This window comes from Bombus terrestris, chromosome 16, assembly GCF_910591885.1.
Source record: "Bombus terrestris chromosome 16, iyBomTerr1.2, whole genome shotgun sequence".
NCBI classification, from domain to species: Eukaryota; Metazoa; Arthropoda; class Insecta; order Hymenoptera; family Apidae; genus Bombus; species Bombus terrestris.
This window is the reverse complement of record NC_063284.1, coordinates 7,404,865-7,432,365: the sequence shown is the minus strand read 5'-3', so window position 1 is coordinate 7,432,365 and position 27,501 is coordinate 7,404,865. Positions and strand designations below refer to the sequence as shown.

Here is a 27,501-nt window from a genome sequence, read left to right as displayed (position 1 = left end):
TTGTTCTAAAACATATATCTTTTCGGATTCCTTTGCTCTATCGATCCATACTAGAAGTTGTCCATACAACGAATAAAATAATTTATTTCGACGCGATGTATATATGGATATCTTGACAGAGGTGAAGTGTCATCTCAAAATAGTGATATAATAAATTTTATACGCTAGGGTGAATCACGCGGAGTATCGATACAAATGTTTTCTTTTCAAGTTCAAAAGTACTGTGCCCGTTTGTCGAGAAAAATGACATTAGTAAGTTTTATATTATATTTCCCATAATTTTTTATTTTTACTAGTTATATACTATTTATTATGAAATATATTTATCATATAATATCGCAACTTTATCGTGGACTATTGCCGAATTTGAATTTTGGAAATTAACACTTAACATACTTGTTTGGCTAGAAACATAAGGTAATTATTTTTCTATATATAGCTAATTACTGCTTATTTTGATTTTGTAGATCTAGTATGTTTACATTCAAATCACTATCTATAGATCTATAATTTAATCTAGATCTATAATTTAATATTTCACATTTACTTCTTACTTTCCATTTTTGATGGATTATAAAATTAATTTTATCTATAACGTAATTATCATTAAAAAGTTCTAATTACATTCTAATTATTATTGTTTATAGGTAAACTCGAATAACGAATCAAAGAATGGGAAAGATCCTCCACAGCAAAATCATGAAGGAACAATTCAGGAATCTACACCATCTGGATTGTCAGACCTGCACATGCAAAGTACAGAAGTAAGACTATTTACCATTTTCCCTTTTAGTACATGTAAGTTACATGTTCTTTTTATTTCACGATAGATTGGTGAAATCACAGAAATGCCAGACTTTGAAATGCTGAATACATCAGCAGTACTTCATTATTGCAAACATAAAATATTAAGACCATATTTGAGATTATTAGGAGTAATGGGCTTAAAGCCAATAAGCAATGATGATTCACAACGATGCACTTGTTATTGTATTTTTGCAAATCTTCATACTTGTCAAGTTACAATATTTATGTGCATTGGATATATACTACAATACATGGCATGTTTTAGGTAATAACACCTAATATAATACTTTTAATATAACTATTATTAAATGTAATTGGTTTTCTAGAAGAGACAGAGGTTTTTGTTATAAAACAATGCCTTTGAAATTTCAATTTGCATCCAATTTGAATAAGGAAGATTCAGAAGAAATTACTTGCTTTGGAAATGTTATATTTAGTTATCTGGTTCCCAGTATTTTACATTTAGTTGCATACATATATACAGTGTATCTGTTCCGAATTAAAGAAAACGAACAGTTACAAAATTTAATGGAACGAGCATTTCTTCTATCTTCTAATTCAGTAAATCGTGGAAATCAAAGGAGACTTGTACGGATATTATGGTTTTTCATAGCATTGAGTCTTGTATGGATAATTATGGCATTAATTACAGTAAATGTGTTAATGGCTCGAGGAAACATTATATTTCAATGGCTAGAAAACAGGTAAGTTGCCTAATGTAATATTAGTATCATTTAAATGATAATTAAAGTTATACATTTTTTCCCATTGAAGCATATTCAATTCAATATATTCTTGAATATTCTATTCATACTGTTAGCATTGTTTTATTCTGTACTTCTTCCAAGTTTATTGTTTGCACAGTCCGTATCAAGTAAAAATAACAATGAAAGTACTTTTAATCGTATGCACATTATGGCATGATATGGTTCAAGGAACAATTATAACCAGTTATTGCTTGCAAGGGCAACTTTTACTGGCGCATCTGTATTTTCTTCGTGGAAAACTACTTCATCATATTTTAGCTCCTATTGATTGGATGAAGGTTTGTAATTTGATTTCTATACAATTGTTTCCTTTAATTCAGATCTATTAGTAGATAAAAAATAAAAAAATAACAATTAGAGAGAAAAAAGAAATAGAACGGAAAAACCAGTATTATTTTTATTTCTTATATTACAGGAGATTAGTGAATTTAAAAAGTTATTGAAATATTTCAATAACGATTTAGGGCCTGCTGTATGCATTTACACAATTGTAAATTTATCATGGGCAGCCGCAGGTACAATTTGGTTACTCCGATATGATAATAGCGACATACAAACTAATTCTGTCACATGGATTGAAATAACAAACGTAGTTCTTTGGATTCTAATATCGATAGTCCCTTTTATCCAGGTACGTTTGTTTCTATATAAGGATCACAGGTGGAAAAGATAATGAGTTTCTTTTTTTGTTATTTATAGAAGAGTACTTTTAAAATTCAATACATTGTCAATCAGTTCCATATTGTTTCTTACAAAACAACATTATAAATTTGACACTTATCTTTAAAAGACTTATTGTCATATATTATGTCTTTGAATTTGTTAGATTCTCTTTTTTTAATTCAGATATTAATATACTTCTTCTCACCATCAAATGGCCTAAAAGTAAGAAAATTGACAAAAATTATTTTTCACATTATATTTTTCCTATGTGCTCTTATGTGAAATAGAATCAGAATAAATAGTTTGATATTTGATAATTATGCATTTCAAATATTGAAAAGTTCAAAGCATAGAAAAGAAAGTTTTAACTGATACTCTATTATTTTTCGACAGGCAGCACGTTTAACAACCGCTTGTTCTATGATTCAAAGCATTGGACACGAAGTGCGTATTCGACCCTTTGTTTATCAAAGTACACCTGGTGAAGATCTTGATACTATACTATTATATACGTCATCTTTGGAAATGTATGCACGACTCTTTAGGGTACCAATTACGGGTAGATACCTTTGTTTATTTCTTACCATAGGGAGTATCTTGATCCTTACACTAGGACAATGTCAGTTTTTCTAATCATTTCCTACACTTTGATAAATAGATTACAGATATTTATCTAATTTTATATTTCTATAAATATGAATTAAAAAATGAAACATAGGTAGATAATAATAGTTTAATTTACTAAATATTATAACAAGTACTTTATTTTGGATATTCCATATATTTTTACATATAATGTACATTCTGTAAAGTGATATGCTTTCAAATTCCCTATAAATGTATAAAAGTTAGTGGTCTACTGATAAATTCAATTATACAAAATATCCTTTTTATATATTTTTCATTCTATACTTATAATTAATACTAACAGCTCTTAATTCAGAGTAATGTTTACATGTTTTGCAAAACAAGATTGTTTTATTCAATTCAATTTGGAAATTTACGATAATTGTATAATTTTACAATGAGTTTATGATTTCCTATGTAATAATTTATGTAGATGTGTAATTTTACAATAATTTGATTTGTAATAATATCCTATAGAGATGATTTCGGAGAGTTAAAACTTTAATTTAATTTCTGAATAATTGAAGAATTCGCCTTATAGATCAAGAAATTTCTTTATTGACCACCAATTGGATGATTTTTTAAATTTGCCTATAGCTTAAAAACCGGGAAAAGTATTTAGATAAAACTAATCTTAATTCTTACGTTCTAAACTTTCATTTGAGCCCTTAAAAGTTAAAAAATTTTATGTAGTAGTCGAAAAATTCAGATTTTTTCATTCACCTGTCGTTTAAGTATATAATTAAATATTATATATATATATATAACGTTCTTTTCTATTTCACGCTTTTACGTTCTACACGGATATCGAAAAATAAATACATGCATAATTCTACTTTAAAAAAATGGTGATCTTGAAATTTCGTAAAAAAAAAAGTATATATGAAGAAGAACTATTTTTATCGTTGCATGTGGCTCTTGAAATAATGTAACTTTGTTCTGAGAAGTCTTTTTATACAAAAATAACTAAAGCAGATTATTTAGATGATCTTATTTAGTTGGACTAATCTGTACATAATATCACTATACTATAAAAAAATCAGTACTAATAAAAACAAACACAACTTCTTTATCCCACATTTTCCTAACTAGTTGTGAATTATAAAATTATAAATAGTCATTCGAAGGAATTTTACTTTTTCATCATAGAAAATCACTATTAATAATAAAAAATTAGAGTAAAAAAGAGACGTTCATATTTAAGTATCCTTCCTTCACACTTGTATGATTTACGTATAAGAGTAGGGTACGCATACGTAGTATGTATGAAAGAGAATGCAAGTTATATGATGCATGTTGTATATGTATATGTTATGTTTTTATGTATCTAAGCATTTATAGAATATTTTCGATGAATTAGAAGTGAATTTTTCTATTGGAAAAATAAATATTTTTGGACATGGGAAACTTACTATGGTGGTTATATGAGATGGATAAGTGGAATTAAAAGTAATAAAATCATATTTAATATCTGACTTATTCAGAAATTAAAAATTCGAATAGCAAAACATACACTTAACCTATCATAGCATAAAGTGATACGAAAGTTATAATCATGCCGGTTTTTCAAGAATCATGTGCAGAGGTAATTTACAATGTGTTTACAGCATAGAAGTATAAATATTTCAAATATAAAACTTTTTGTACAATTATCTTAAATGTGTTTCAGCAAATTCAAGCTCAAACGATCATTATAATTCATCCTGGATCCATGTATCTTAGGATGGGACGAGCATCTGACTTAAATCCTTGTACAATGCTAAATGCTGTTGCCAGAAAACGTTTAGCTGGAGGGTTAGAATATAAAGACAGTTTACTACCACCAACTGTACCACGAGTAAGTTCTTTTTACAAATAACACTTTTATAAAGATGTTTCATTTTTTATTGTTTTTAGTAGACAAAAGAGCTGACACAAGCAATGGAGGAATCTCGTCTACAAGTATCTCATACATTACAATCCTGTCTCCAATCCGATGGAAGAAGAAGATATGCTACGCCACCCCAACAAATAGCTGCTTTTAATCGCAGATCCAATCCAGAAATATCATCTCCATGTAGTGTCGAATGGATAAAGACAGATAAAGACATTGTAGTTGGAGATGATGTATTATCGTTGAATCCAGATGATAATTTCAATATTCACTTTCCATATAGGAGAGGTGAACTTAACATTCATTCTGGTCCTGGTGGTAGTTTGAGATCTGTTATGGCTGATTTAAAAACGATTTGGGAATATGTTCTCACAGAAAAAATGGACATTCCTTTAAGAGATTTGAAACATTATCGTGCTGTTCTTATAATTCCAGATATTTATAACAGGCAATATTTGAAAGAATTAACAACGCTGATGCTCTGTGATATTGGATTTGGAGCATGTTTTTTATTACAAGTTGGTACTAATATTTTTGTTTTTATTCTTAGAGTATTCTATTGTTGGTGAATTAATATTTTACTATGTTTTAAAGGATCACGTCGCAGCTACGTTTGGTGCAGGATTGGGATATGCATGTGTAGTTGATGTTGGAGATCAAAAAACATCAGTTTCTTGCGTAGAAGATGGAATCTCTCATAGAAATACTAGAGTACGAATGGATTATGGCGGAGGAGATATCACTCAGACATTCTTCTGGCTACTTCAGAAATGCGCTTTCCCTTACAAAACATGCGATCCATCTAATAAGCTAGACGCGTTACTCTTGAGTCAATTAAAAAAAGATTTCTGTCACGTTGATTTGAATGTATGCGGATCTCAGGAAAAGACGTTTGTAGTTCGAAAACCGAAACAACAAACCGAGAAATACACTCTACAAGTAGGCGATGAGTGTTTAGTCGCACCTTTAAGTTTATTTCAACCTGAATTATTTAAAGTTACTGGAACACATAGCGTACATATACAAAAGAGGTCAATGGGAGATCCGGAAGACCCGCACGACGAAAATTACCTGCGAGAAACGAGTGTATGTAGATTTACATAGAGAGGTGAGTATGCTTATTTTTCTAGTATGAACATTAGTTTCGTTACTAACTGTTTAGAGAAGAGGTATGAAAGAAAATCTTGAGCAAACATCTGAAATGCAAGAAGAAGCAACTGCACCAACTGTAGGAGGGGAAGAAGAAGTGGTCGTAGATGCAGTAGATTCAGCACCGACCTTATCGAATCGCGATCTGGATGCTCCACGTGACTTTGTAGTGGGCCCCCAGCAACTATTAGGATTAGATCATGCTGTACTTCAAAGTATCGATCGCTGTCGTATGTATATTCAGTTGACTCATCAAATGTGAAATATATATAATATATATAATAGACTTTAATTACTGTTGCATTTTTGATAGCCACGGAAGATCTGAAAAGAAAAATGTACAGTTGTGTACTTGTTGTTGGTTCTGGTATGAAATTTCAAGGTATAGGTATGTGGCTACACAATCGGATTTCCCTTCAAATTCCCTACATGTATAGGGCTGGTATGTATATATATATCTATGCTGTTTTGTCCTTAAATAAAAAAGATACTATATATTCTATTTTGCATATAATGCAAAGAACAATTGGATATCATAACACAACCAAAAGAAATGGATCCTGGTATGACAGCATGGAAAGGGGCAGCAATTCTAAGTTGTTTAGAATCTGCTCAAGAATTATGGATTGGTCGACAAGAATGGGAACGAACAGGTGTCAGAGTATTGAGAGAAAGAGCACCATTTATGTGGTAAAAATGCTCGAATAAAACATTTTTTTAAAATTAAAAAATTTTAATGTAAAATATTAAACTTAAATTTTGATTTGGCCATTTCTTACAATTATGTATTACATATATCATTATCTACCATATAATATTATCACCTCCCTATCTTTAAGCACTTAAATTTAAGTAATTAAAAATAAACCTTATTTTAAAAATATAGAATTTATAGTACATATTATATACCTATAACATATCCATTAATCTAACTTTAGTTTTATCATTTCTATGATACATAATAATGTCAGCTTCGATCAGGAAGTTTACAAAATCCAGAGTTTCCGGTGTAACATCTACATACAGATCATTACCACCTCTTGTGTATGATGTTGTCAACTCCTGAAAATTTATATCCATTTGTTCTACCTTTTGAATAATAAAAATTTTTGTATGACTTTAAATATTCTGTACTTACCCCTAAAAACTCTTTGAAATTCTGATTTTCTGGGAATAACTTTTCTACTACTGCATGCTAAGCATTTACACACATATAATTATAATAGATTCATTATAGATAAAACGTTAAATATTAAATTTATATATTTATATTTTTTTGTCATACCAAATCTCTTTTTACAGTTCGAAACATGCGTTTCGCTATAACATGTTCCGTATTATAGGTTGTATTGGCCGTCAGTTCGTTTGCACCTAAGTAGGCTTCTTTCATCTTCTCCAAACCCATTCTTTTGTTTTGCAAGCTGAAACAAACATATACGATTTTATAGAATGTCAAACCAAAATAGTTACAAAGTGATACTCTATTATTTTACGAACTAAGATATATCGTTTTTAATATCCGAAAGTTGCGTCTTCATTTTCTCAAAAAGTTGGTGAGCATTTTGAACTTCCTTTTCAAGTTCTGTTAAGACTTCAACGTGCAAATCAGACGTTTTAGGAATGGGATAATCTTTTGGTTCTTCTAAAATAATTTTACTAAATAAACTGTTACACAATTTGTGTTGCTTCTTTCTTACATCTTCTGGATTACAAGTTTTATTCAAAGCAACTTGTTCGTAATTGTTTGAGATTACATTCATCGTGTCTTCTATTTCTTTTTGTCGCTCCATCTGGGTTTCTTTTAGAGCTTCGAAAGCATCTTGCAACGTATATTCCATTTTTTTCTCTTCTCTTTTAGACTTTATTGTGGAAATAAAACATTTAAAGTATCACGAAACTTTTCTGTGAAATGGCGGGAAATCAAATATGTATATACACCCGTTTTTCATTGAACGTTACATTGCCCTTAAGTCTGATGGAGACTAAATTGTGATTGGTATATTTTGAAACCATTCATGTACGTGCTTGGTACGTAAATATGTCTGACAACTCTGTTGTCTGTTAGGATTGAGGTTAAGTCGGTTTATTTGGTCAAAATGATGTGTAACCGAATAAACTTCGTTTTGAAACATTTTTATAAACGACCAATTTGGAACTGTCGTTTGTGCTCAACAATTCCACAAACAAGTAAGTACAAATACGGAATTTTTATTCATTTTCTCGTTGTATCAGAATCTTTAGTCGAATAGAGGTTATATTGATAATAATGTATAGTCGAATAAACTTCACTGTAAGAAATTCTTGCGAACAATCGATCTAAAATTGTCGTTTACGCTTGATAATTCCACAAGTAAGTAGATAAATCGAAATTTCCATTTATCTTCTTGTCAAGTCAAGTACAAGTTATATTTTTAGCTTTATTGCTTTATGTCTATAGCTATCGAATGAAATTATTAATATATAATTTACAGCAGATGAAAGGGATCCTGCTCCATTTTTCTTTGATGGACATGTACAGGAATTATTGACGACCTTGACTCGCATCAATTATGAAAAGGTTTTTGCAATACGCAGAGATGGAACGCAGTTGGAAGTTCCACAGTATGCTTTTATGACGGATAAAGAATTACAAGAGGCACGAGCTCTATTAGCAACAAAAGCAAAAAGATGCATCCAGATGCCACCTGTTGTGAAAATCAGATCAGACGAGGTTGAAGTACTGGTCAAAGAGCCTGAATTAGAGGGTTACGAGCAATATAATCTCGTGTTTACAGATATATCTTTTGGAAAAAATAATAGAGACAGATTAATTGTGATACGAGAGCCGAACGGTACATTGAGACAAGCAACTTGCAACGAGAGGCACAGAATGAATCAAATATACTTTCCTATAAATGGTAGAGAGTTACACACTCCAAAGATGTTCTTCCATCCATATTTGAGTGTAAGAAACGTTTTAATATTCCTTTCTCTTATAAAAAAAATACTTTTTAATGATCTCTTTTATCAGTAACTTAAATATTCATTAAATCCTATATAATCGTTGCTTGAGATCTGGTTCTGCCGCCGTCTCACTGTTATTATTTATAATTTACTCTGTATCTCATGTACATGTATATATATTTTTATTTAATACGTAATATATTTATAGGATCTTTTGGACCAAGGAGAATTCGAATTCATCTTAGATAGAGCGTGTTTGCAGTTTGAACCTGATGATCCAGAATACCACAGGGTTACGAAAGAAGTGTATTCCTACGTGTATGAATTAAATAAACTCGATGCTCTGCGATCTACGAGGCATTTTGGTCCGTTGGTATTTCAACTTGCCTGGGAGAAAAATATCAATAAGTTGTTGTTGGAATTAATCGACACTGAAAACATAGAAGAGGCAGGCGCGCTGGTACGGTTGTATTACGCGCTTCATCCTGATGTTAAATCGGCTCAGGAAACGATACACGAGGACATAGAATTAATCAAAGTTTACGCCGAATTGAATTCTCTAGAGCGACACGCGATATCAAACGCTATACAGAGGTACAATAAAATGCAAAAGGAGAGAAAGAAGGTGGAGAAGGGTATAATGAAAGCACACGGGCTGATCGACAATGAGGACGTGTAACCGAGAACGTGAACGCTCGTTGGAGTTCGCCGCTCAGTCAACCGCTTTGTTGCTCTTTATTTTATATACAAATACTTTGCATTTGCGACTAAATAAAACCGGTATACAATCAGAATAACAGAATTTCGATGATTATTAATCGATTATTTTATTACGTGATAGTTACTTACAAACATTTACAAATGTAACAAGTCAATTCGATTTGGCGTACAGGATCGTCGGAAAACATTACATATCGATTATTGGCTAACATTCTGGAAATAACTGAATCGATTTCGGGTCCCGCTTTTGCGTCTCGTGGTCGAAAGGTGTGGCATCGATATTTCACACCTCTCGAGGGAGAAATTATTGCCTGGGGATGGGTTGGGCCATGGATAATAGATCATGAGCCATGGGGTGGTTGTCGAGGATGCGATGTGACTCGGTTACGTAAAATAGGAAACGTATACTTTCGTGAGTAGATAAACGGAGGAACAAAGGAAGGATGGTAGGAGAGGAAAGGGATCGAATCGGCAGAAAACGAAGAAGTGCGCGTTGAGAGAAAGCAGCTTTGTACAAATGCAAATTATGCGACTGGAGGCTGCTGCATGTAAGTACCTACTTGTCGTGAATGGAACAATATACAAGTTCGACTGTGAAGATCGAACGAGAAGTGCTTGTTCGTTGGGATCGTGTACCGTCTTGATCGTTTAATGATTTGATAAACACTCGCAACTGAATACTGTGATCGATCGTTATTATCCATATTCTTATTCATATTACTTCTTATCGTTATATGTATATTAATTATTACTTCCATATAGATGCGTTTCATGGTGTATGTAGAAAATAAATAATAGCCACGATTACGATCGGCGTAGTAGACGAAATCTTTACTAATCGACTATCAAAGAATGACGACGCGACGAAAGAAAGGGAAAACCGCGGCAAGCAATCATTCCAGTTGAATAGGAAAATGAACGGAAAGGAAGAAGCACGGAATCAAATCTATCGGCTATTAGGCCTCTCGAAGCAAAGTATGCGCATATCGATTATATAAATGTGTATCTCTGATTTCTGTCGAGCACTGGGAAGCACGGTTATCTTATTCCGTTTAGCTCATCGCTAGTCCGACATCTCTCTACGACCTCGATAACAAAAGCAGCGGGTATTCTTCTTCGCTGTCAACGTTACTACCGAATCTTACATCATATCGTCGTTCTCTACTCATTCTTCTTTCTCTCGCGCTTCCTGCGTTTTTTTTTAACAGGGATACCGCGAATTTCACCAACAGATCACGCGGTTTCTTAAAGGCTGACAGAAATTTGGGATTGGCGCGTGACAACTGCGACATGCTCTATCAACGAACTCTGACGCGATTCAAGCGAATCAATTTAATCAGCTAATCGAATTAGGAATGAACGTTTGGCGTGGAATAGCGCTGCGAATCGTTCCAAGAACGCGCTAATTAGATGTAGATTTGGGGTTAGGTTCGATCGGTCGAAGATACGGCAAATTCGTGAAGCCAGCAAACGAGTCGGTCATCACATGATACATCGAATGATAATTTACATGCCGATCTCACGAGATTTTGCAGAAATTTTTCACGAAACGAACCATACTTTGGAACGAATCGACAAGCAGTTTGACAACGCCGTGTAAACACTCGCTGCATTTTTCGATCGGTAAATATTGAGCAATGTTCCTTTCGATCTTGCCATTGTCCGTCGAAAAATTGATCTTCTTCGGAATTTCCATTATTGGAGAATCGATTCCAATATATTGGAATTATTATGCCAATATAATGGAAATAAAGCATTAACCGAAACGCGTTTACCACGACACGAGATAAGATCGCACTCTACCCTCGCGTTTTCCATCGAGGTTACATCTTTTTTCTTTTTCCGATCAAAGCTACTTAGAAACATACGAAGAATCTTTCACACACCGTGACTTACAAGTAAATATAAGGAGAGATATAGTTTCTTTCAGCGCGGTCGTTAGCACTTTGTGCGAGTTCGTACATAGCCGGTTCTTAAACAGGAATAAACATTCCCATTAAACGTTCTCTGCCAAGGATATCTGACATGACACGACAGTGTATTACGACGCTGTTCTGCTGCTTCTCTATCAATCTAACTCTATTCGCTTAAATATTCGTTTATATAGAAATTCTCATCTTACTCCTGTGCTTTGTGTATATAAATTTATCGTTTCTCTTTCGTAGATATAGTTAGATATACTCATAGGTATGCATGATAGACCACAATCATAGCGACAGTCGGTTTTATTCGCTCGAAGTTAGCAGAGCTTGGCTCGAGGAGAAAACGCGAGTAAAGGGGCGTGTCGTTTTATCGGTTGTTTATCGGCTTTCGCTCTCCATTTTGGCACAATCGTCGCTACAACTTGACGTATGCTCGACGATACAATCATTTTATCCTGTCTAAACCAGGAACTAGATCTTCGAATCGCCCAACTTTTTTTTATTCCTAAACGATCGTGAGGGGATCACTCCCAGCCTCTTTCGCCTCCCTATTATTATGCGTCCGGATTATGCGTTCCGAAAGAGAGAGATTGCGCTTTTCGTTTACGATTAGTAATACTATATATCGTTATTAATTATGATAATCGATATTATAAATTACGCGTGACTCGCTAAGTTCTCTACGCTGTTTTCTCTACTTTCCAGCCGGCGAGGTCGCCTCGTCGCGATCTAATCTTCCCACAAAAAGCGCCCTTTCGTTCCCCAGTTTTTATCCTTCGCTTGCTTAAAACGCGGTTAACTCGCGAGCACGACTTCGGCGGCAGCCACGTTTACGCTCGCCTCGAGCAACGAACGGCTTCTCGGTCACAGAATATCCGTTTCGTAGATCTTGCTAGTGGTAGTGGTAGCCGTCGTACTCGCGGTGCTGCACGTCGTTGACGCTACGGCGGAAACGCTCGCTGCCGACGTGTTACAAGCAACGATCGCTGTCTGACTGCCGTTAGATTCGCCGGAGTTGGTCGTTGCGATTACGTTGGACGCGACGTTGCAGTTGGCCATCCTCTGCTGTTCGTTCGACTCTTCTTGTCGCGCATGAACGCCATCCACAGAAACTACCTCTTGAGTAACAGAGGGTTGCTTAGCAGCAGTTAGACTAGTTAAGGATCCAGAGCTGGCAGTGCTCAGTCCCAAGCCCATCTTAGCCAACAAATTACTCTCGGATCCTGTCTTCTTCAAAAGATCTGGTGGCGCAGGCGGAATTGTAGTCAGACCTGCCGTGTTCCTTTGTAACTGTTGCAGTCTCGCGTATTGCTCCTGCAGAGCCTTCTGTTTACGCAACAGCTCCTGATGCCGTTGCTCCAGCTGCTCCTGCCTACCCTTCTTGCTCTGCAGACCTTCCTGCGAGTTGACGCTCTCGCAGGAACTGGAATTGCTGGTGGATAGCACGGCTGACGACTGAGAGCTCGTTGAGTTGTTATGAAGCACTGGATTGGGTGCTGTGCTCTCGAGCGTAGCCACAGGCTGTTCTGTTGGTAGAGCCATGGGAGGCTTGCCCTCTTTAATAGGAAGGGTACCGCGTGCCGGTGGCCTTCGAAGCGTGGCGTTGGCGCTCTGTAAATTATAAGAATGGTTTCTAGGTGGTAGCTGAGGGCTGGTGGGACTAGCCAAGGGAGACCTGGAGCTGGTGCGCGGCGGTGGAGGCGGTGGCACCCTTCTGGCGCTGGCCAGCTGAAGTAGCTCCGCGTTTCTCTCAGGCACCGGTGGCTTCTGTCCGGGAACGAATCCTTGCGGCAGCGTAGGCAGACTCGGCTGCTCCTGCAGGGACACCTGAAGTCTCGCTATAGGGGGCGACGTGTCTGTATCCGAACTAGACGGATAAGAGTGCAATCTGCGAAGCGTTCCTCCGGCGTTTGGTGGCCCTACCGTTGGCGCCAGTGTTCCGCCGCTTGGTAACAACGTTCCACTGGAAGAATCTACGCTCCCCTTCCGTCCTATGTCCGAGATGCACGGCGGTCGACCCGTTGTTGCTACCGTGGATGCACCGACTGCCTCTCCTCTGCTTCCTGACCTGCCCAGCTCGGAAAGCATCGTCGAGGAGCCTTGCGCGTGACCTAGCTGCGAGCTTGGCCTCGAAAACGTCTGCAGTTCGTCTAGCAGAGCGTCGAGTGCGTTCTCCGGACGCTGCTGATGGGTGGCGGGTGGTTCGTGAGAGTGGGGCCCTCCCCCGATGACGCTCGCTGACCCCACGACAGTGCGTTCCGCTGGCACAGGGGCAGCTGCCTGCGTTCGATACGTGGACGACCGGTTATCAAAGACTGTCCTCTTCGGCTCTACGAACGCGACTGTACACGGCTAGTGTACACATGGACGCGAGGCCGATCGAGCTCGATAGATCGAGCTCTCTCGGTCTTGCGGCTTGCAACTTGCGGATGGAGGCTCGAGCGATCGTCGAAAGTTGTGTGTGAGATGGGAGATAGTAGAAAAAAAGAAGATCTTTGGTGGTTATATGCGGCATCGATGTGATCAACTTTCGATGACGCCGAGAACCGTCGCAGAGGGCGGTGCGCCATTATGATCCGGGATCGAATGTATTTTCAGGAAATGAGGAATATATAGTGACTTACGAAACTATTTGCAATAACTATGACGCAGGATTTCTCGCCATTGAGATTCGATTGTATTTGAATGTTATCCGAAAACGTACACGGAAGTTGCACAGCTATTTACCGCATAACGTACGTATATAACGTATAACAGACGAATTATGTCGTCGAAGATATGAATTTGCATAAAAGTCCACTCGCGTCGTAGCCACAATCAAATTTCAAAATATCTTCGAATCTTATTAATATGTTAACGGTACAAAATGGATTCGTGAAACGCTTCTAATGACTCAAACAATTTCATGAAGCACTATACGTATCCCCGTATGAAGCGGAAGAGAGATTGGTAGTAGGACGCACCGCTATCGAGCGACGATGGCTCGCGAATCGACCATTCGTGTATCGGCTACGTCATGCCAGTAATAGTGAAATGTGCGCGAATATAATGTTCGCATGCAAGGGTGCTGTGGGTGAGACAAATGGTGAGCGATCGAGGGCTAGAGCGTGATAGTGAGATAGATAGACAGATAGATAGATAGAGAGAGAGAGAGAGAAAGAAAAAAACCGTGAGAAATAGGCGAAAAAAGTAGGATGACCGAGAAAATCGGAAGGCGCGAGATCGATCGAACGATGCGAGTCAATGAGTCGGTGAGCGCAAATAGAAAAAAAGTATAATTATAACAAAATCAATGGAATAAACATACGTAATTATTAATTCCGTTAAATAGTTACCTGCGGTCTGGGTTATACGTTTTGTGCGTGCGTTGTGCGTGTTACAAGTCAGTACTCGTTTGGGGCTCTTTTACATTTGGCATCGATTGTTGTCGTCCAGTATTAGTCAACTTAAAAAAAAAAACAGAGAAACCAAAAATCAAAAATCCAAAATCAGATTTGCGGCCGTTGTAATCGGCGTAGCTCTGTGTCCTAATTCGCTCGCGAATAGTTCTCATGGAGGCGCGGCGATCGACGCTTCCAGAACGTTTCTCGTCCCGCATTTATCATCCGTGTTCTCTTTGTCAGTCCGTGTACGAAAAAGAAAGTCGTGCTAGTCGAGTAACGTTCGCCGGGCATCCATCAAAAATCCTCTATTTCGTTCCCGAAAACGTACGTTAGCTGTTTGTTGCCTCTAGAAAAAAAGTGTTACTCGATACCCGGTAAACGCGCCTCGACTGCGTCTTTTTTGTTCGGCAAAAAACGAAGCTTGAAACAGCATGCATGGCTACACGCTAGCTCGACGTGCAGAGCAAACGGAGATCGCCAACTCCTGTACGTGTGTACAACATATTTAGATCACGTGCATGTCGCATGCTGCGCGTACGATACGCGCGCATTCCTTTACGCACACACGAAGGAACATGCTTGAAAAAAGTTGCAAACGAGTGGGGTCTGGTTCGAAGAAAGAAACACAGGTATATACACGGTATAAAGTAATGTAAAAGTTGGCCGATCAAAGATACACACAGTCAAAACCTTTGGTCCAATCCTTATAGTAAGAGAGAGAGAGAGAGAGAGAGAGAGAGAGAGAGAGAGAAAGAAAAAGAGAGAGAGAGAGAAGAGAGGAAGGAAGAAAAAGAGAAAAGGGGCGTGTGTACAGAAACATGTGTATGGAACAAAGTGACGACGTCGAATCGATCCGTTTTGAAAGAACCGAAAGTTTGGACGGTGAAGCAAGGGTGCCGGCGAGCTGTGAACCAATCTCGCAAGAAATCGAAAGCAACGGTGAAAAATTATATGAGACGCGACAGTCAGAGCAGAATGACCAAAGAAAAAGTGAGGATGATAATGGCGTGATGACGATGATCGAGTTTTGCGCGTACCAAGCATCAGCGAACGTCCCAAACGACTGCAAAATCATAAATGGAACAAGCAACGAAACTTTTTATTCGCTCGAATATCTACAGGTTGATTTTCCAATAAATAACTCGACGAATGTGTTTGCAAAAGTAAATACAAGAGAAACGTAATAGATACGATCTATGATCGTCGAGTTATCTGGAGAATTGATTTACCAATTGTACAGGTTCATTTTCTTAAATCGACAAATAAGAGTCGTTCACGCTTCTTGAGATTTTTCCAATTTTATACGTGAAGCGTCTGTTATCGACGCGCTTATATCTTGCGTTATTTCTCGAATTTTCTCTACCGCTGTTTGTTCGTTCGCTGCAGTTAACCGAACTAATTGGCAAATATGCGGCATAAATAATTCGGCGAATGTTTGACGAAACAACAAATTGACAAAGTGCATGATCCTTGTTGTCGAGTTATTTCTTTCTTTTCTTGTGAAATCATCCCGTAAAGTTAAATCTACATTGACACACAACTGTCCGCGGACACGTGTCACGGTCAATCGGCGTCTGTTTTACTGCCTGTTCCCCAGGAAATACAGACGCTGATTGGACGCGACGCGTGTCTGCGGACAATTGTTCGTCAGTGTGAGATTTAGCTTAAGACGTAGTGGTAGATAGAAATCATGGATACGAAACGCCTATTCGAGCGGCGAGAAATTCTTTCTCTTCTCTCCCCGTAGATGCATGTATTCGTAATATAGGTTAGCGAAAAGTGCGAATAGTGAGAAAGGGGGCTGCAGGACCGAGCGAGGAACGAGCAGTTGCGCATTCGACGACGATCACGTGCAATTTATTCTTAGGATTGCAATTTATTCAATAGGATTCTTTCATTTCCAATGATCATCGTGATCGTCGTGTTTGTCGTCGTTGTTGTGGTCGTCGCCGCGAACTTAATCTCGGGAAATCCAATGTAAACCTTGTGTGTCGAGAATAGAGACGGGGGTTGGGGGATTGTTACACCTTACTATAAGAAATGGATTGGAACGAGTGTGTCTGACGAGTCGAGATCGCAACTACTTTGTTTCCTTGGAAATGATGCCGCGTGGCTCATCGAGCGTTACTCGGACGATACTCCGACGTAAATTATGAGTAAAAGGTCGTCGTAAAAATTGGTATATGCATCTAAGAGAATAAATCGTTAAATATAAGAGTATACAGCGATAATGTAATAAGAAGGAGGTATTGCGAGAAGGCCAAGTGAGAGCTCGTAAGGCGCGTAGCGCGTAGCACAGCCGAGGGATTTTTGCACGCTTTTATCAATCCCGGAAATGTTTCGTGCGTGTCGAGTATGCTCTTTGCCGGTACGTGTCGGGTCTGAAAAGCGCTGGGACATAGCGGGACAACGATAACAAAGCTCTAGGTGTGTCGGTAAGATGCAAACAACGCAACGCGACTAGAGGCCTTGAATGGTTTTATTAACAATCCGGCCATTTTCATCTGTTAAATGACCTAACAAAACAGATACGCGTATGTATTGTGCGTTAAAAGATTCGCGAATCGAACTCCCGACATATCTGATATACGTATAATCCTTGGACGGTGAAAGCTGGGTCACGTCTCGTTCCTGCAAATATTTCACGTTTATTCCTTTAGAAATTACTATGGACTATTTCTTTTCTTTTTTTTTTTTTTTTTTATAAATTTAGAATTAAACTTTCATTCGAGTAAAATTTCTCCTCTTATTTGCTACTCGCTTTACTTTTTCTTATACAATATACCTTCGGTAATATCGTAGCGTGCTTGAAAAATAAATTACGTTAATATTTATTGTTTTATTTGAATTATAGGTATCTGTTATCTGATTTTACCAGGTTATGTAAAGATGTCTATGTATGGTACACGAAATTTCTGCTCCGGCAGTGACCATGTGATAGTACGTTTTATCCAAATTCAAATCTTTGTTTATTCGAATGAAAACTACCATCACGCAGTGGTAAAAACATTTTCAATCGTCTTGGAAAACAAGATGTTCGACAACGATGATCTAGCTTTCATCGACTGAAGGTTAATGCACGTTCTAATTGTAAATCCTGACCTCTAGATGAAACGTTCGCGATTCAGTAGTACGAACCGGTGCGGGTCAGACAACTCCTCGGTGCGAAGAGAGAGAAATAGAGAAAGAGAGAGAAAGAGAGAGAGAGAGAGAGAGAGAGAGAGAAAGTGAGAGAGAGTGAAAGAGAGAGAGAGAGAGAGAAACTGATTCGCGACCGCGATTATTCCCAACCTTTCGTCACGACAGTAAAAAACAGAGCTCTATCGCGTCTAAACGATATATATGTATATGTATATACGAGTTATATATATGTATAGATCCGGAGCAACGACGACAAGAATTCGCTCGGCGAATCCCTCGAAGAATTCCGCCAAACTTCCACGCAAGGCTTTACTTTCTCTCTCGCTACCGCTTAAAAAAAAAGGACAGTCTCTTTTCGCGCGTGTACACGGAAAAAAAGAAAGACGGGAGGAATTTGGCAAAATGCTTCGAGCGTCGTGAAGGATAAACAGTTATATGAACAATATGACGATTTGTGCGGCAGACATCATACCGACAAAAGGAATATATATATATAATATATATATAAACACGCGTGTGTGTGTATGTATGTATGTATGTATGTATGTGTGCGTTTGCGCGTAGGGGTGTGTGTGGGGGGTGTATATATATATATATATATTTCGTGTGTGAATATATATCTGGAATTGGTGATTGTATATGTGTACATATGTGTTTGCATATATATGTGCGTTTGGATGTATGGATATTTATATATATATATATAGTATATAAAATAGTACAGAATAATAATGGTAATAATAATGGTAATAATAATAATAATAATAATAATAATGATAATAATAATAATAAAGTAGAAATATTAATAATAATAATTAATAATTTATAAATATATGAATCATTAAAAAATTACTCGTGACTGGTCTGTATGGCCTCCTTGAAGTTAGTACTCCACTTCCAGCCATACTAAAAAATTAATATAATATTCACTATCTTGCCTGCAACCTGCGTTTTATAGTTCTTATTAAAAAGGAAAAGTAGAGATAGAGAGGAATATATATATATAATATATAGAGAGATATTATTTCTTTAATTAATAAACAGTCTAATTAAAAAACTCGCTGTGTCGAGACAGCGGCGTAAGGTCTGCGTAACCCGCGTCGCTTGTCAGGCATATACTCGTATCAGGACGACGTTACATGTGGCAAAGCATCATCATCATCATCATCATCGTTAGGGCCGATCGAACCTCTCGTTTCGCTCGTATTATCGGAAAGAGAAGGGACGATCAAAACGCGAGCAACAACCGACGATGGCGAACAAATTTTTGTCGTTGTTGTCTCGCGTCCAGCCCGCCGCTCCAAATTCGTCTCTTTCGAACAAGATTTAATTGAAAAAAAAAGACAAGATTTTTATATATATATAATATAAAATATAGTGGGAACAAACGCTCTTTAATCACGTCGCGACGCAGATTTTTTCCTTTCTTTTTTCCTTTTTTTTCCCCTTAAGTCACAACTAACACTGAGAATGATCTGACAAAACACGGTCGTCGGCACTCGCGGTCATTCGATACAGAAGCAAAGAAAACAAGGAGACAGAGAAAATTGGGAAAAAGAGCTTTTCGTATCGTGGCTCGACGACCGAAACTCGTTTTGTCACATCATACGCTGCTAAATGTATAAAAAATATCTATACTATCGGGACACAGCAAACACTGAAAATATTGGTGATGGGGGGTTGATCAGGGTGGAAGTCAGGGTCCATGTCACAAAGAGACACAAGTTGAAGGAAGATTCGTTTTGTCACTGGGACGTTCGATAGAAACGCGTGTTTGGCGTACTGCCCCAATCCTTTACCTCTATAGAGATTTGTGGTCCTGGCCGCTGAATTTTCGCGACAAAGCTCGTCCGAGAAACGAGCGGCTCGTTTCGTATCGAGGAAAGGTTTACATTAGATTTCGACTAGACTTCGATCGAGAGACCGAGAGATCCAACGGTCGACGAAGAGATCCATGGATCCAACGAGGATCCTTCTTGGAGTAACGAACACGCGAAGACCGTATCTTTCGCGAACTTGAAGCCGTAGAGAAGGCACTGTACGCACGAGATCGTTTCCAGAGACGAATCCCGAGACCGAGTTTACTCTTGGATACAGGCGAATCAAGCAAAGTGTATTTCGGTGGCACGCGTTTCGCAGTGTTTTGGTGCCGATTGCGTGAAAGATCACGAATGCACGCATGGACTCGCGTATGTACGTACACTCCCGTTTTTAAGTATTAGGACACCTAGTGGTATATTGTACAGAATGCGATACATTAGTATACATTGGTAGGAAAAGATTTAAACCGATCAGAATTTTCAATTCGTATAAAACAATATCCAGTAACATATGGATACAACTTGGCGAAGAAATTGTTTGCAAGAATTTTTCAAATGAGAAAATTATACAATCTCGTTGGTATAGCATATCTAGCATAGTATTATAGAGTTGTAACATTATAGTATTATAGTATCGTATAATTGTATAATTCTATGTATATTTCTGAAAGTATCATGATATGATAGAATTATAAAATTATAGAACTATGCAGATTGTTCATCTCAAACTCCCAAAACATCTTCGTTGCTTTTTTTATCAATAGAAAGAGTGGTGCGAGGACAGAGCTAATTGGCTTAAACTGACGTAAAGTTATCTCTTCAGGATTTGAAGATCATCGACATCCTTTTTAACCTAATCCAAATCTAACTTTTCACGAGTGTTCTAACACTTATGAACGAGGGTGTACATACGATACGCATACAAAATATACGAGAGAGTATGTGTACCAATACCAAAAGTACGATATGTATATATACATATATAGTTATGTATACAGTTATATAAATATATATGTGTAGACAAAATTCTATGTCACTCGTTGCATGCGCTGTTTAGCATAATAGGATACGGGGTAAGCGGTGGTCAGACTTAACGTACGTCACTGCAAGATACCACATTGTTTTACTCGATTAGGCAAAGATAGATCTACAAAGCTCTGGAATGGTGTTTCTGACGCTACTCTCATTTAAACAACGAGATTATGCCAAAAGATCGCGTCACATTTTCGCTCGCGGCATCACAGGATTTGCTCTGTTTTAATCACTCGCGAAAAGTTTTCGACGCTTCTGTCGCTTCTAGCCGCGTGTGAAGTTCTCTTTGTCAAGCAAATCGTACAAACACGACGAAGAAAGGGGAACCACGTGCATCGACTTTGCAAAGATTTCTCGGCACAATCCACGCGAACGTCCCACGAAGAAACGTAGAACGCGAAGTTGCGTTTGTGCTCCATGTCGAGTGCCTTTTACCAACAACGGTACGCGATCTTTCATCGAGATTTCCGTAAATCAAACGCTTCGTTCTTTTTTTCATCCTTCTCGGAAGGGGGCAGAGAGGTTTCCAAAGCGCGACAAACTGGATCACAGGATCGTGATAGGTTTTTTCTTCAGGAATTCCATGCAACGGGTATTATTGGAACGGAAATAGCTGAGAAAGAAGTCGAACGAGGATCCAGATTAGATAGACAGAGACATTAGAAAAGAGAAAAAGAAATAAAAGACAGCGAGCGAGCGAGCGAGCGGGGCAAATGAAGCGTTACCTTGGAATGTTGAGCAGAGGTCGGTGTTATCGGTGGCGTCTCCTCGGCATCTACGCTCGCTGCTGCGTTTGGTAATCGCTGCTCTTGCACCGACGCCAAACTGCGGAATATACAGATTACCAGTTAGTTTTGACGAACGCAAGATCAAATTTCTTCTATCCTTTTATAATTCTCACTCGTTTCCCAGTTAATTTTGTGCATCTTTCGTTGCACGCTTACATGACCCTAATTCAGTGGACCGTATTCAGGGACCGTAGCAATGTTACCTACCGTTTGAGCGTCACGAGGGTACTAGTGAGCTTTTTGCAACGCTTCAACGCCGACTCTAATCGTTCTGGCTCTTCTTTCAGGAATTTCTCCGCTCGTACGACCATCTCCATTTCAGAGCTCAATAAACCCTTCATACCTTCCTGAAGACTCGGGAATCGCACCTTCAGGTCCGCCACCGTTTTGCTGAAATAGAAAATGCGGTCTGTCACATTGTTTTCAATCAGGATGTAGGATTTGCTTTTGAAAGTAAAAGAATGGATGTGACGTTATACAATTAGTCAAACTTGAAAGTACACAGGTTTAGTTCTTGAAAGCTTTTGCAACAGCCGTTTAGCTTTTACCAATTTAGTAATTCGCCTTTCTTTCTCTCTCTCTCTCTCTCTCTTTACCTGGATTTGCTCATTATCAAGGCCATGTTCTCCACATCCGACATATTGACCCTTGTCTTTCTGTTTATGACATTGCCACGTAGTTCCTCCACCGTGTTCTCCAGCTCGCTGAAAGCGGCAGATCATGTATCAGCGGTTATAGAAAATGCATCTAAGAGATACAAGAAGAAATGAGAGAATAAAATGAAACACGTACGTTAGATCTTTTACCAGCCTCAACATCTCCTGCCTGTAGAGGTCTTCCTCGCGGCTCAGTCGAATCTTCTCCGCATCCCAAGCTGCGTCGCCGCACGACAGCAACATTGTCCTATGTCCACACAAATTAATAAAAATAGCCAATGATTATATTAAATGATATTATTAACAATATAATTATACGTGTTCAAGAAGATGAAGAGATACGTCTGAGGTACCAGTGTTTGAAATAGAAATGTGAATGAGCCTTTGGATTTGCTCAAAGTAAAGCACATAACTGTATATTTGAACAACATACAGGTCCAAATTCATTGCACAAGTACAGAGTAAACTCTACTGTATTTTGAATTTTACCTATTAATTGAGCGTCTGTGACAGCGTTTGCGTTAGAATTGGTTGCGGATGAAATAACATTTGACCCAAACCTAAAGTCAGAGACCCACCGGGGCTCAACCAAGTTTCTTCTCAACAAAGATCAGTAAGCAATTTTTACGCTTAACACGTTGAATGCCATGGGGTGACCGGTGACCCGCACTCAACTTGGCCGTGGCGCCGTGCGGGTCACCGATGACAGGCGCACCAAGATTAGTAGAAATACATAATTTGAACAAATGTGAATAGCTATAAATGTTTTATTATTACCATCGTTACTACAATGGTGTGACGAAATTAATGCAGTATAAAACATATGAAAAAAAGGGCCTTGATAGTAAAGTAGACAATGCTAATCTTGTGGCGGTTCTCTAGAATTATTGCGGATCCGAATAAGTATGACCGAGGGATGGATTATGGTTTATGGTAGATCCCGGCACATAACAACGTGGAACAATTATTTTAGCGACGCGAAGAAACAATATGAGATAATTGATAATCGCAAAAAATAAGTGAATCGAGCGAAACTGCACTACAACGCCACGTGGGTCACCAGTGACCTCAGTGAGATAAATTCATTAATGATGATTATATACCGTAACATATCTCTTGTAGGTCATATTTCAACGTTATATGTATCGCATAATAAAAAATTCATCGTGACGATACGGCCAAACCTTGTAATTCAATGTGTTAATATTGGGTTGGCAACTAAGTGATTACGGATTTTGTCATTAGGTGGTAGTAATGACAAACCCGCAATCACTTAGTTGCCAACCCAATATTTAAGAAATTAAATGAAATCGACCGTACACGTGAAAGTCAGTAAGTCTTCGTTCGTAGTTTAGTATACATAAACTTAGAAGGTGTGAGGCGACTACGCCACAATACGTGTGGCTGTATCAGATGTGGCCGTAGTACATATTTATATAGAAACACATAAACATAAGTAGTATTCATTTCAAGTATACTTGTGCCGTGCGCAGGCTATATAACCGACCATATGGTCGTTGGGCATACTTGTGCATTGAGTTTACACGTGTATAGCGCTCGAGAAGGCAGTTACACGCAGTGTGTGGTCGGCTTTGGAACTATGTAAGCCTGAGATATAAAGCAATAAATAAATAAATATATGTTACACACGAGAAAGCAATGGAAGAATCGTTTTCCGTGTAGAAAAAGAACACGGCGAGGATGAAAAACACGTGTAATTATGATGAAAATAAAGAACGACTAGTCTGATATACAATAAATGATAATGTTTCTTCCAATTATGTATAAATCACTTGGACTAAGTTTGAAGAAAGTTCCATAGCTCTTCTCATACTTGTTTCATTTTGCGCACCTGATGGTGATGAACGTATCCAATATAGTCTCTCGTATGGTGTGCGCCTGGGCCTGAGACATGCGTCTCAGATTCCTAACTTCTTGCCTGAGGTCCTTCGCCTTCTTCTGCAAACCTCGCAGCTGGTTGTACATTTCCGGTGTCAGAGCCATGTCACGATAAACATATTGGCCAGCTACCAGTGCTGCCGGTTTCGGTGGCGGTGTCGGCTTGTGCCTGTCTCTCTCTGAAAATGATTCGGTCAAGCGTCAAAGATCATGTTTCTGGTCCTTCCCATCGATTTCGCACGATACATCGTGCTCACATGTACGGACACAAGCGTTGGCATTTCCGCCCGTTAAACCGTGCGAAAATCGTCCAACTTGATCATCGTTCTTTGATCCTTGTTACCTTGCGATCCAGTCAAATCGGATCGAGTTTGCCAGTAGCAAGAAACGTAATTGAAAATGGGGCAGTGGCGATCGATCAATGAGATTGAATGATCCGTAAAAATAACTATGACAGTGTGGCAATAACTATGGCAGACGATAGATTTAACGGTAAATTTAAAAAATGATGTTTGTAACATCCTTATCTCTCACCGCGTTTTAATTTATGGATGAGGTAATGAGCGCTGTCAGCCGGCCGGATTTAGCGGCTGGCGCCATCTGTCACTCGTTAATGCGACGCCTTTCGCACGATCAAAGGGCGGCTGGTGCACGAGAATATGAATGAAGGGCGAGTGACCAGTCGTACAATTTCGCTGTCATTTTTATCGTCCCCATTTTATCGGCGACTAGGCGATGAAAGCTGTGCAGAGGGCAGCAAAGGGATAGGGACGAGAGAAACGAATGGATGAGTATGGACGATGGTATCGTGGACGATCAACGATCATGCGTCTTATAGGACGTTTTACCTCTGAATTATCCTCTCGAGTTCCAGGGCAATCACCCATCTATAGACAGTGTGCGATCGAGCCGTGAGTTGCGTCGAAAAGCGTCATTTACCCTACTACGTGTAATTTGTTGGTTGCTTTAAAAAATGGATCTGTCGATGCTGCTTTTCGACCATCTCGTTCTCGAATGCACTGTCGGAAATTTCGCACGCAAGCGGAAGAACCGTGTTCTTCGGTGATTGGCTAGGTGCACGAACGATTAAAACAGAAACGATTGGGTAATACACCGTATCTGGATATTTAAACACACAATTGCGGACCAAAAACCCAACGAAACAAATAGAGAAGGAACGAGAGGGGCAGAGGCGTAAAAAGAAGAAAGAACGATCAATAAGGTTAATCACAAGAACAAGTGGAGGTAACGAGACACAAGGGTTGGTGGAAGCGTAAAAAAACACGAAACAGGTTTACCTTGCGAAGACATCCTCGGCAACGTGGAGGATTTGATCGCCGGTTTTGTTGGTTTTGTGTCCGCTAGTCGTGATGGAAGGCATTGCACGAGAAGTCGTTAGAGATTATTGCGTTAGTATGAACTACTCCGACAAGGATATCTTTTTTATCTCTCTCTCTCTGAGTACATCTTTAACCTTTGGTGCTTGAGAGAAAGAAAGACGGCGGAGCTGCAGACGATCGACATCGGCGGTTCCTTAATCTGCTTGGATCGAACGAGCCCGATATCCGCGTGGTTTGCAAAACCGTTACCGATCGATTTGTAATTACGGGCAGACCGCGAACGAGAAAGAACAGATCGTCAGCGATTTTCTTCGCCGACTAGGGACATCTGCCGGCGATTAAGCTAAGGACGTCGTTGCCCCAGTTGGATTTTACTATAATTCCCATGATAATTGCAATACCTATATACCGCATGATTCCGTATTGTCGAAACAGGCTTTCGTTCGATTTAATCGTTCGAACGGAACTCTGCTTCCATCTGCCGCTCCACGTTTTTCTTTTTCTCTTCGATTGAAGAATTGAAGAATAACTCGATTCTCCGAGAGGAGCGTGCTTAGTGAAAAAGTATCGTATAATAATTTCGTAGAATGTGCGGTAACCATTACCTGCGTGCTGCGGGGAATGCTGCTTGGGGGAATTCATATCTGGTGGCTCGTCACTGAAGGACACTGACTTTTCAAACGACACCGACTTGTCTGGAATAGAGGATGATCAGAGCATGTTTCTTGCGATACTCGTGCTAAAGTGGGTTTTTTGGTTATAGCGAACGGGCGTGCGCGCGACAAACTTTCGAAATTAAAGGAAATGGTGCTAAACGTCGAGCCGTAAACCGAAAGTAAGTGCGACGAGTTTTCGTGCATCAATAGGACAGGAAACGTAAAGCTTAAACTCATATACGCGGACATAGAACGTTTCGTTCTAAGCGATCCACAAACATTTCTTCGAAACTGTACACGTTGTTTGAAAAGGTATTTTTCCAAATCAAATCTACTTTTTTCGGGAGGATCTTGCAATGCTCGGCTTTGTATTTTTTTTTTTTGGAAATATACATTCTTTTTGTACAACGTACAATGCAATTTTAAATCTCTAGGAGAAAAAGCATCGAGGTGGAATTTAAAGTATTTGTAATATTTTAGCTTTGATCTTACAAAACTGAAACTTCCTACGAAAGATAATACCGTGCTTTTATATTAATGCTTTTTTTTCGTACCTTTCCTACGCTCGATAAAATTAATTTTGAAATGTCTTTTATACTAAGCACTTTTAATACCTTCGTTTTCCAGGAGAATTAAAAACTAGATATCGAACGGCGTATGAAAAAAATGTATAGTTCCGTTTGAAGAAGCAAACATCACTTTGAGATTTCTTAGAGATCAGAATTTGTTGAAAGAACGAGTTTTGTTTGAAACGTCTTCTTTCGGATAGCGTACAGTTTAGGAGACATTTGAGTAGATCCATTAAAATGAGACGTTGTGTATACGCGGCTACCCTGACGCAGTCAACCGTGCCTGGGTCTATCTCTACCTACGTCTCGATGTAAGCCGAAACAAAGTCAACGTTAATTTTCAGTGAAAAGCACTTGCATGTTTCCAATTTCTAAGCAGAATTCTGAAAAAGATCTTGTAATTTAAAAGTCTGTAGCCTTCATCTGGCATGAAGTGAGACACATAAATCCCAACGACGAAAATAAGAGAGAGAAATATATCTGACGCTATATACTGAGATATCACCAGACATATATACGGAGAGTTAAAAAAAAAGAAAAGAAAAATGATGACCTGGGCCAAATTTGTTATAGCACACTGCGGATATTTATGCGAATTAATATTTCTTCACGTTAAAATTAAATTTAAAAAAAAATAGAATTTAAGTGAATCTAAGTAAAAATTACCTATCAAATATTGTAACAGTTACTATACTTTTGATATTTTATAGATATACATTTTTCGCGTTATATGGATTCTATGTATC

At 38.4% G+C, this 27,501-nt stretch overlaps 5 protein-coding genes across 33 annotated transcripts in view; 3 read left to right on the top strand and 2 right to left on the bottom strand.

The window, feature by feature from the left end:
* The first annotated feature begins 56 nt into the window (after window positions 1-56).
* LOC105666635 lies at window positions 57-3,095 on the top strand. 4 transcript variants are annotated; one of them, XM_012317865.3, is made up of 8 exons: window positions 73-252; window positions 409-417; window positions 648-764; window positions 831-1,072; window positions 1,134-1,511; window positions 1,672-1,852; window positions 1,990-2,205; window positions 2,631-3,095. In XM_012317865.3, the coding sequence occupies exons 1-8, from the start codon at window positions 196-198 to the stop codon at window positions 2,868-2,870; spliced, it is 1,440 nt and encodes a 479-aa protein (XP_012173255.1). In that variant the 5' UTR covers window positions 73-195; the 3' UTR covers window positions 2,871-3,095. The 4 variants fall into 4 exon arrangements, with proteins under 4 accessions (XP_012173257.1, XP_012173256.1, XP_012173255.1 ...); XM_012317868.3 differs by having other exon boundaries at window positions 111-252; window positions 648-756; XM_012317867.3 differs by lacking the exon at window positions 409-417 and having other exon boundaries at window positions 57-252; window positions 648-756.
* A 292-nt stretch (window positions 3,096-3,387) lies between these two features.
* LOC100650422 (actin-related protein 8) lies at window positions 3,388-7,010 on the top strand. Of its 2 annotated transcripts, XM_003401807.4 has the most exons (7): window positions 3,388-4,449; window positions 4,534-4,701; window positions 4,764-5,255; window positions 5,332-5,823; window positions 5,900-6,116; window positions 6,200-6,328; window positions 6,408-7,010. In XM_003401807.4, exons 1-7 carry the CDS (start codon window positions 4,420-4,422, stop codon window positions 6,578-6,580), a joined length of 1,701 nt encoding a protein of 566 aa, XP_003401855.1. In that variant the 5' UTR covers window positions 3,388-4,419; the 3' UTR covers window positions 6,581-7,010. The 2 variants fall into 2 exon arrangements, with proteins under 2 accessions (XP_003401855.1, XP_012173236.1); XM_012317846.3 differs by lacking the exon at window positions 3,388-4,449 and having other exon boundaries at window positions 4,560-4,701; window positions 4,761-5,255.
* Window positions 6,756-7,731, bottom strand: LOC100650304. Its single transcript, XM_003401806.4, has 4 exons — window positions 7,384-7,731; window positions 7,172-7,307; window positions 7,025-7,081; window positions 6,756-6,948 (listed from the first exon to the last, which is right to left on the bottom strand). Exons 1-4 carry the CDS (start codon window positions 7,722-7,724, stop codon window positions 6,796-6,798), a joined length of 687 nt encoding a protein of 228 aa, XP_003401854.1. The 5' UTR covers window positions 7,725-7,731; the 3' UTR covers window positions 6,756-6,795.
* Window positions 7,732-7,937: 206 nt separating this feature from the next.
* On the top strand, window positions 7,938-9,623 carry LOC100650179 (28S ribosomal protein S22, mitochondrial). 2 transcript variants are annotated; one of them, XM_003401805.4, is made up of 3 exons: window positions 7,938-8,073; window positions 8,358-8,830; window positions 9,038-9,623. In XM_003401805.4, exons 1-3 carry the CDS (start codon window positions 7,983-7,985, stop codon window positions 9,506-9,508), a joined length of 1,035 nt encoding a protein of 344 aa, XP_003401853.1. In that variant the 5' UTR covers window positions 7,938-7,982; the 3' UTR covers window positions 9,509-9,623. The 2 variants fall into 2 exon arrangements, with proteins under 2 accessions (XP_003401853.1, XP_012173238.1); XM_012317848.3 differs by having other exon boundaries at window positions 7,939-8,073; window positions 8,361-8,830.
* Window positions 9,624-9,631: 8 nt separating this feature from the next.
* The window catches only part of LOC100649948, a 168,294-nt gene continuing 150,424 nt past the window's right edge, over window positions 9,632-27,501 (bottom strand). For 14 of the 24 annotated variants that reach the window (XM_048413111.1, XM_048413110.1, XM_048413115.1 and 11 more), the window contains 8 exons: window positions 26,136-26,225; window positions 25,489-25,551; window positions 24,144-24,369; window positions 22,428-22,538; window positions 22,232-22,339; window positions 21,843-22,025; window positions 21,573-21,672; window positions 9,632-13,751 (listed from right to left, as the gene is read on the bottom strand). In XM_048413111.1, the coding sequence (XP_048269068.1) occupies window positions 12,336-13,751; window positions 21,573-21,672; window positions 21,843-22,025; window positions 22,232-22,339; window positions 22,428-22,538; window positions 24,144-24,369; window positions 25,489-25,551; window positions 26,136-26,225 (2,297 nt within the window). In that variant the 3' untranslated portion in view covers window positions 9,632-12,335. Of the gene's footprint in view, window positions 13,752-14,806; window positions 14,917-18,848; window positions 18,902-19,304; window positions 21,461-21,572; window positions 21,673-21,842; window positions 22,026-22,231; window positions 22,340-22,427; window positions 22,539-24,143; window positions 24,370-25,488; window positions 25,552-26,135; window positions 26,226-27,501 lie in introns of those variants that run through there. The other 10 variants (XM_048413128.1, XM_048413129.1, XM_048413119.1 and 7 more) reach the window with 7 other exon arrangements.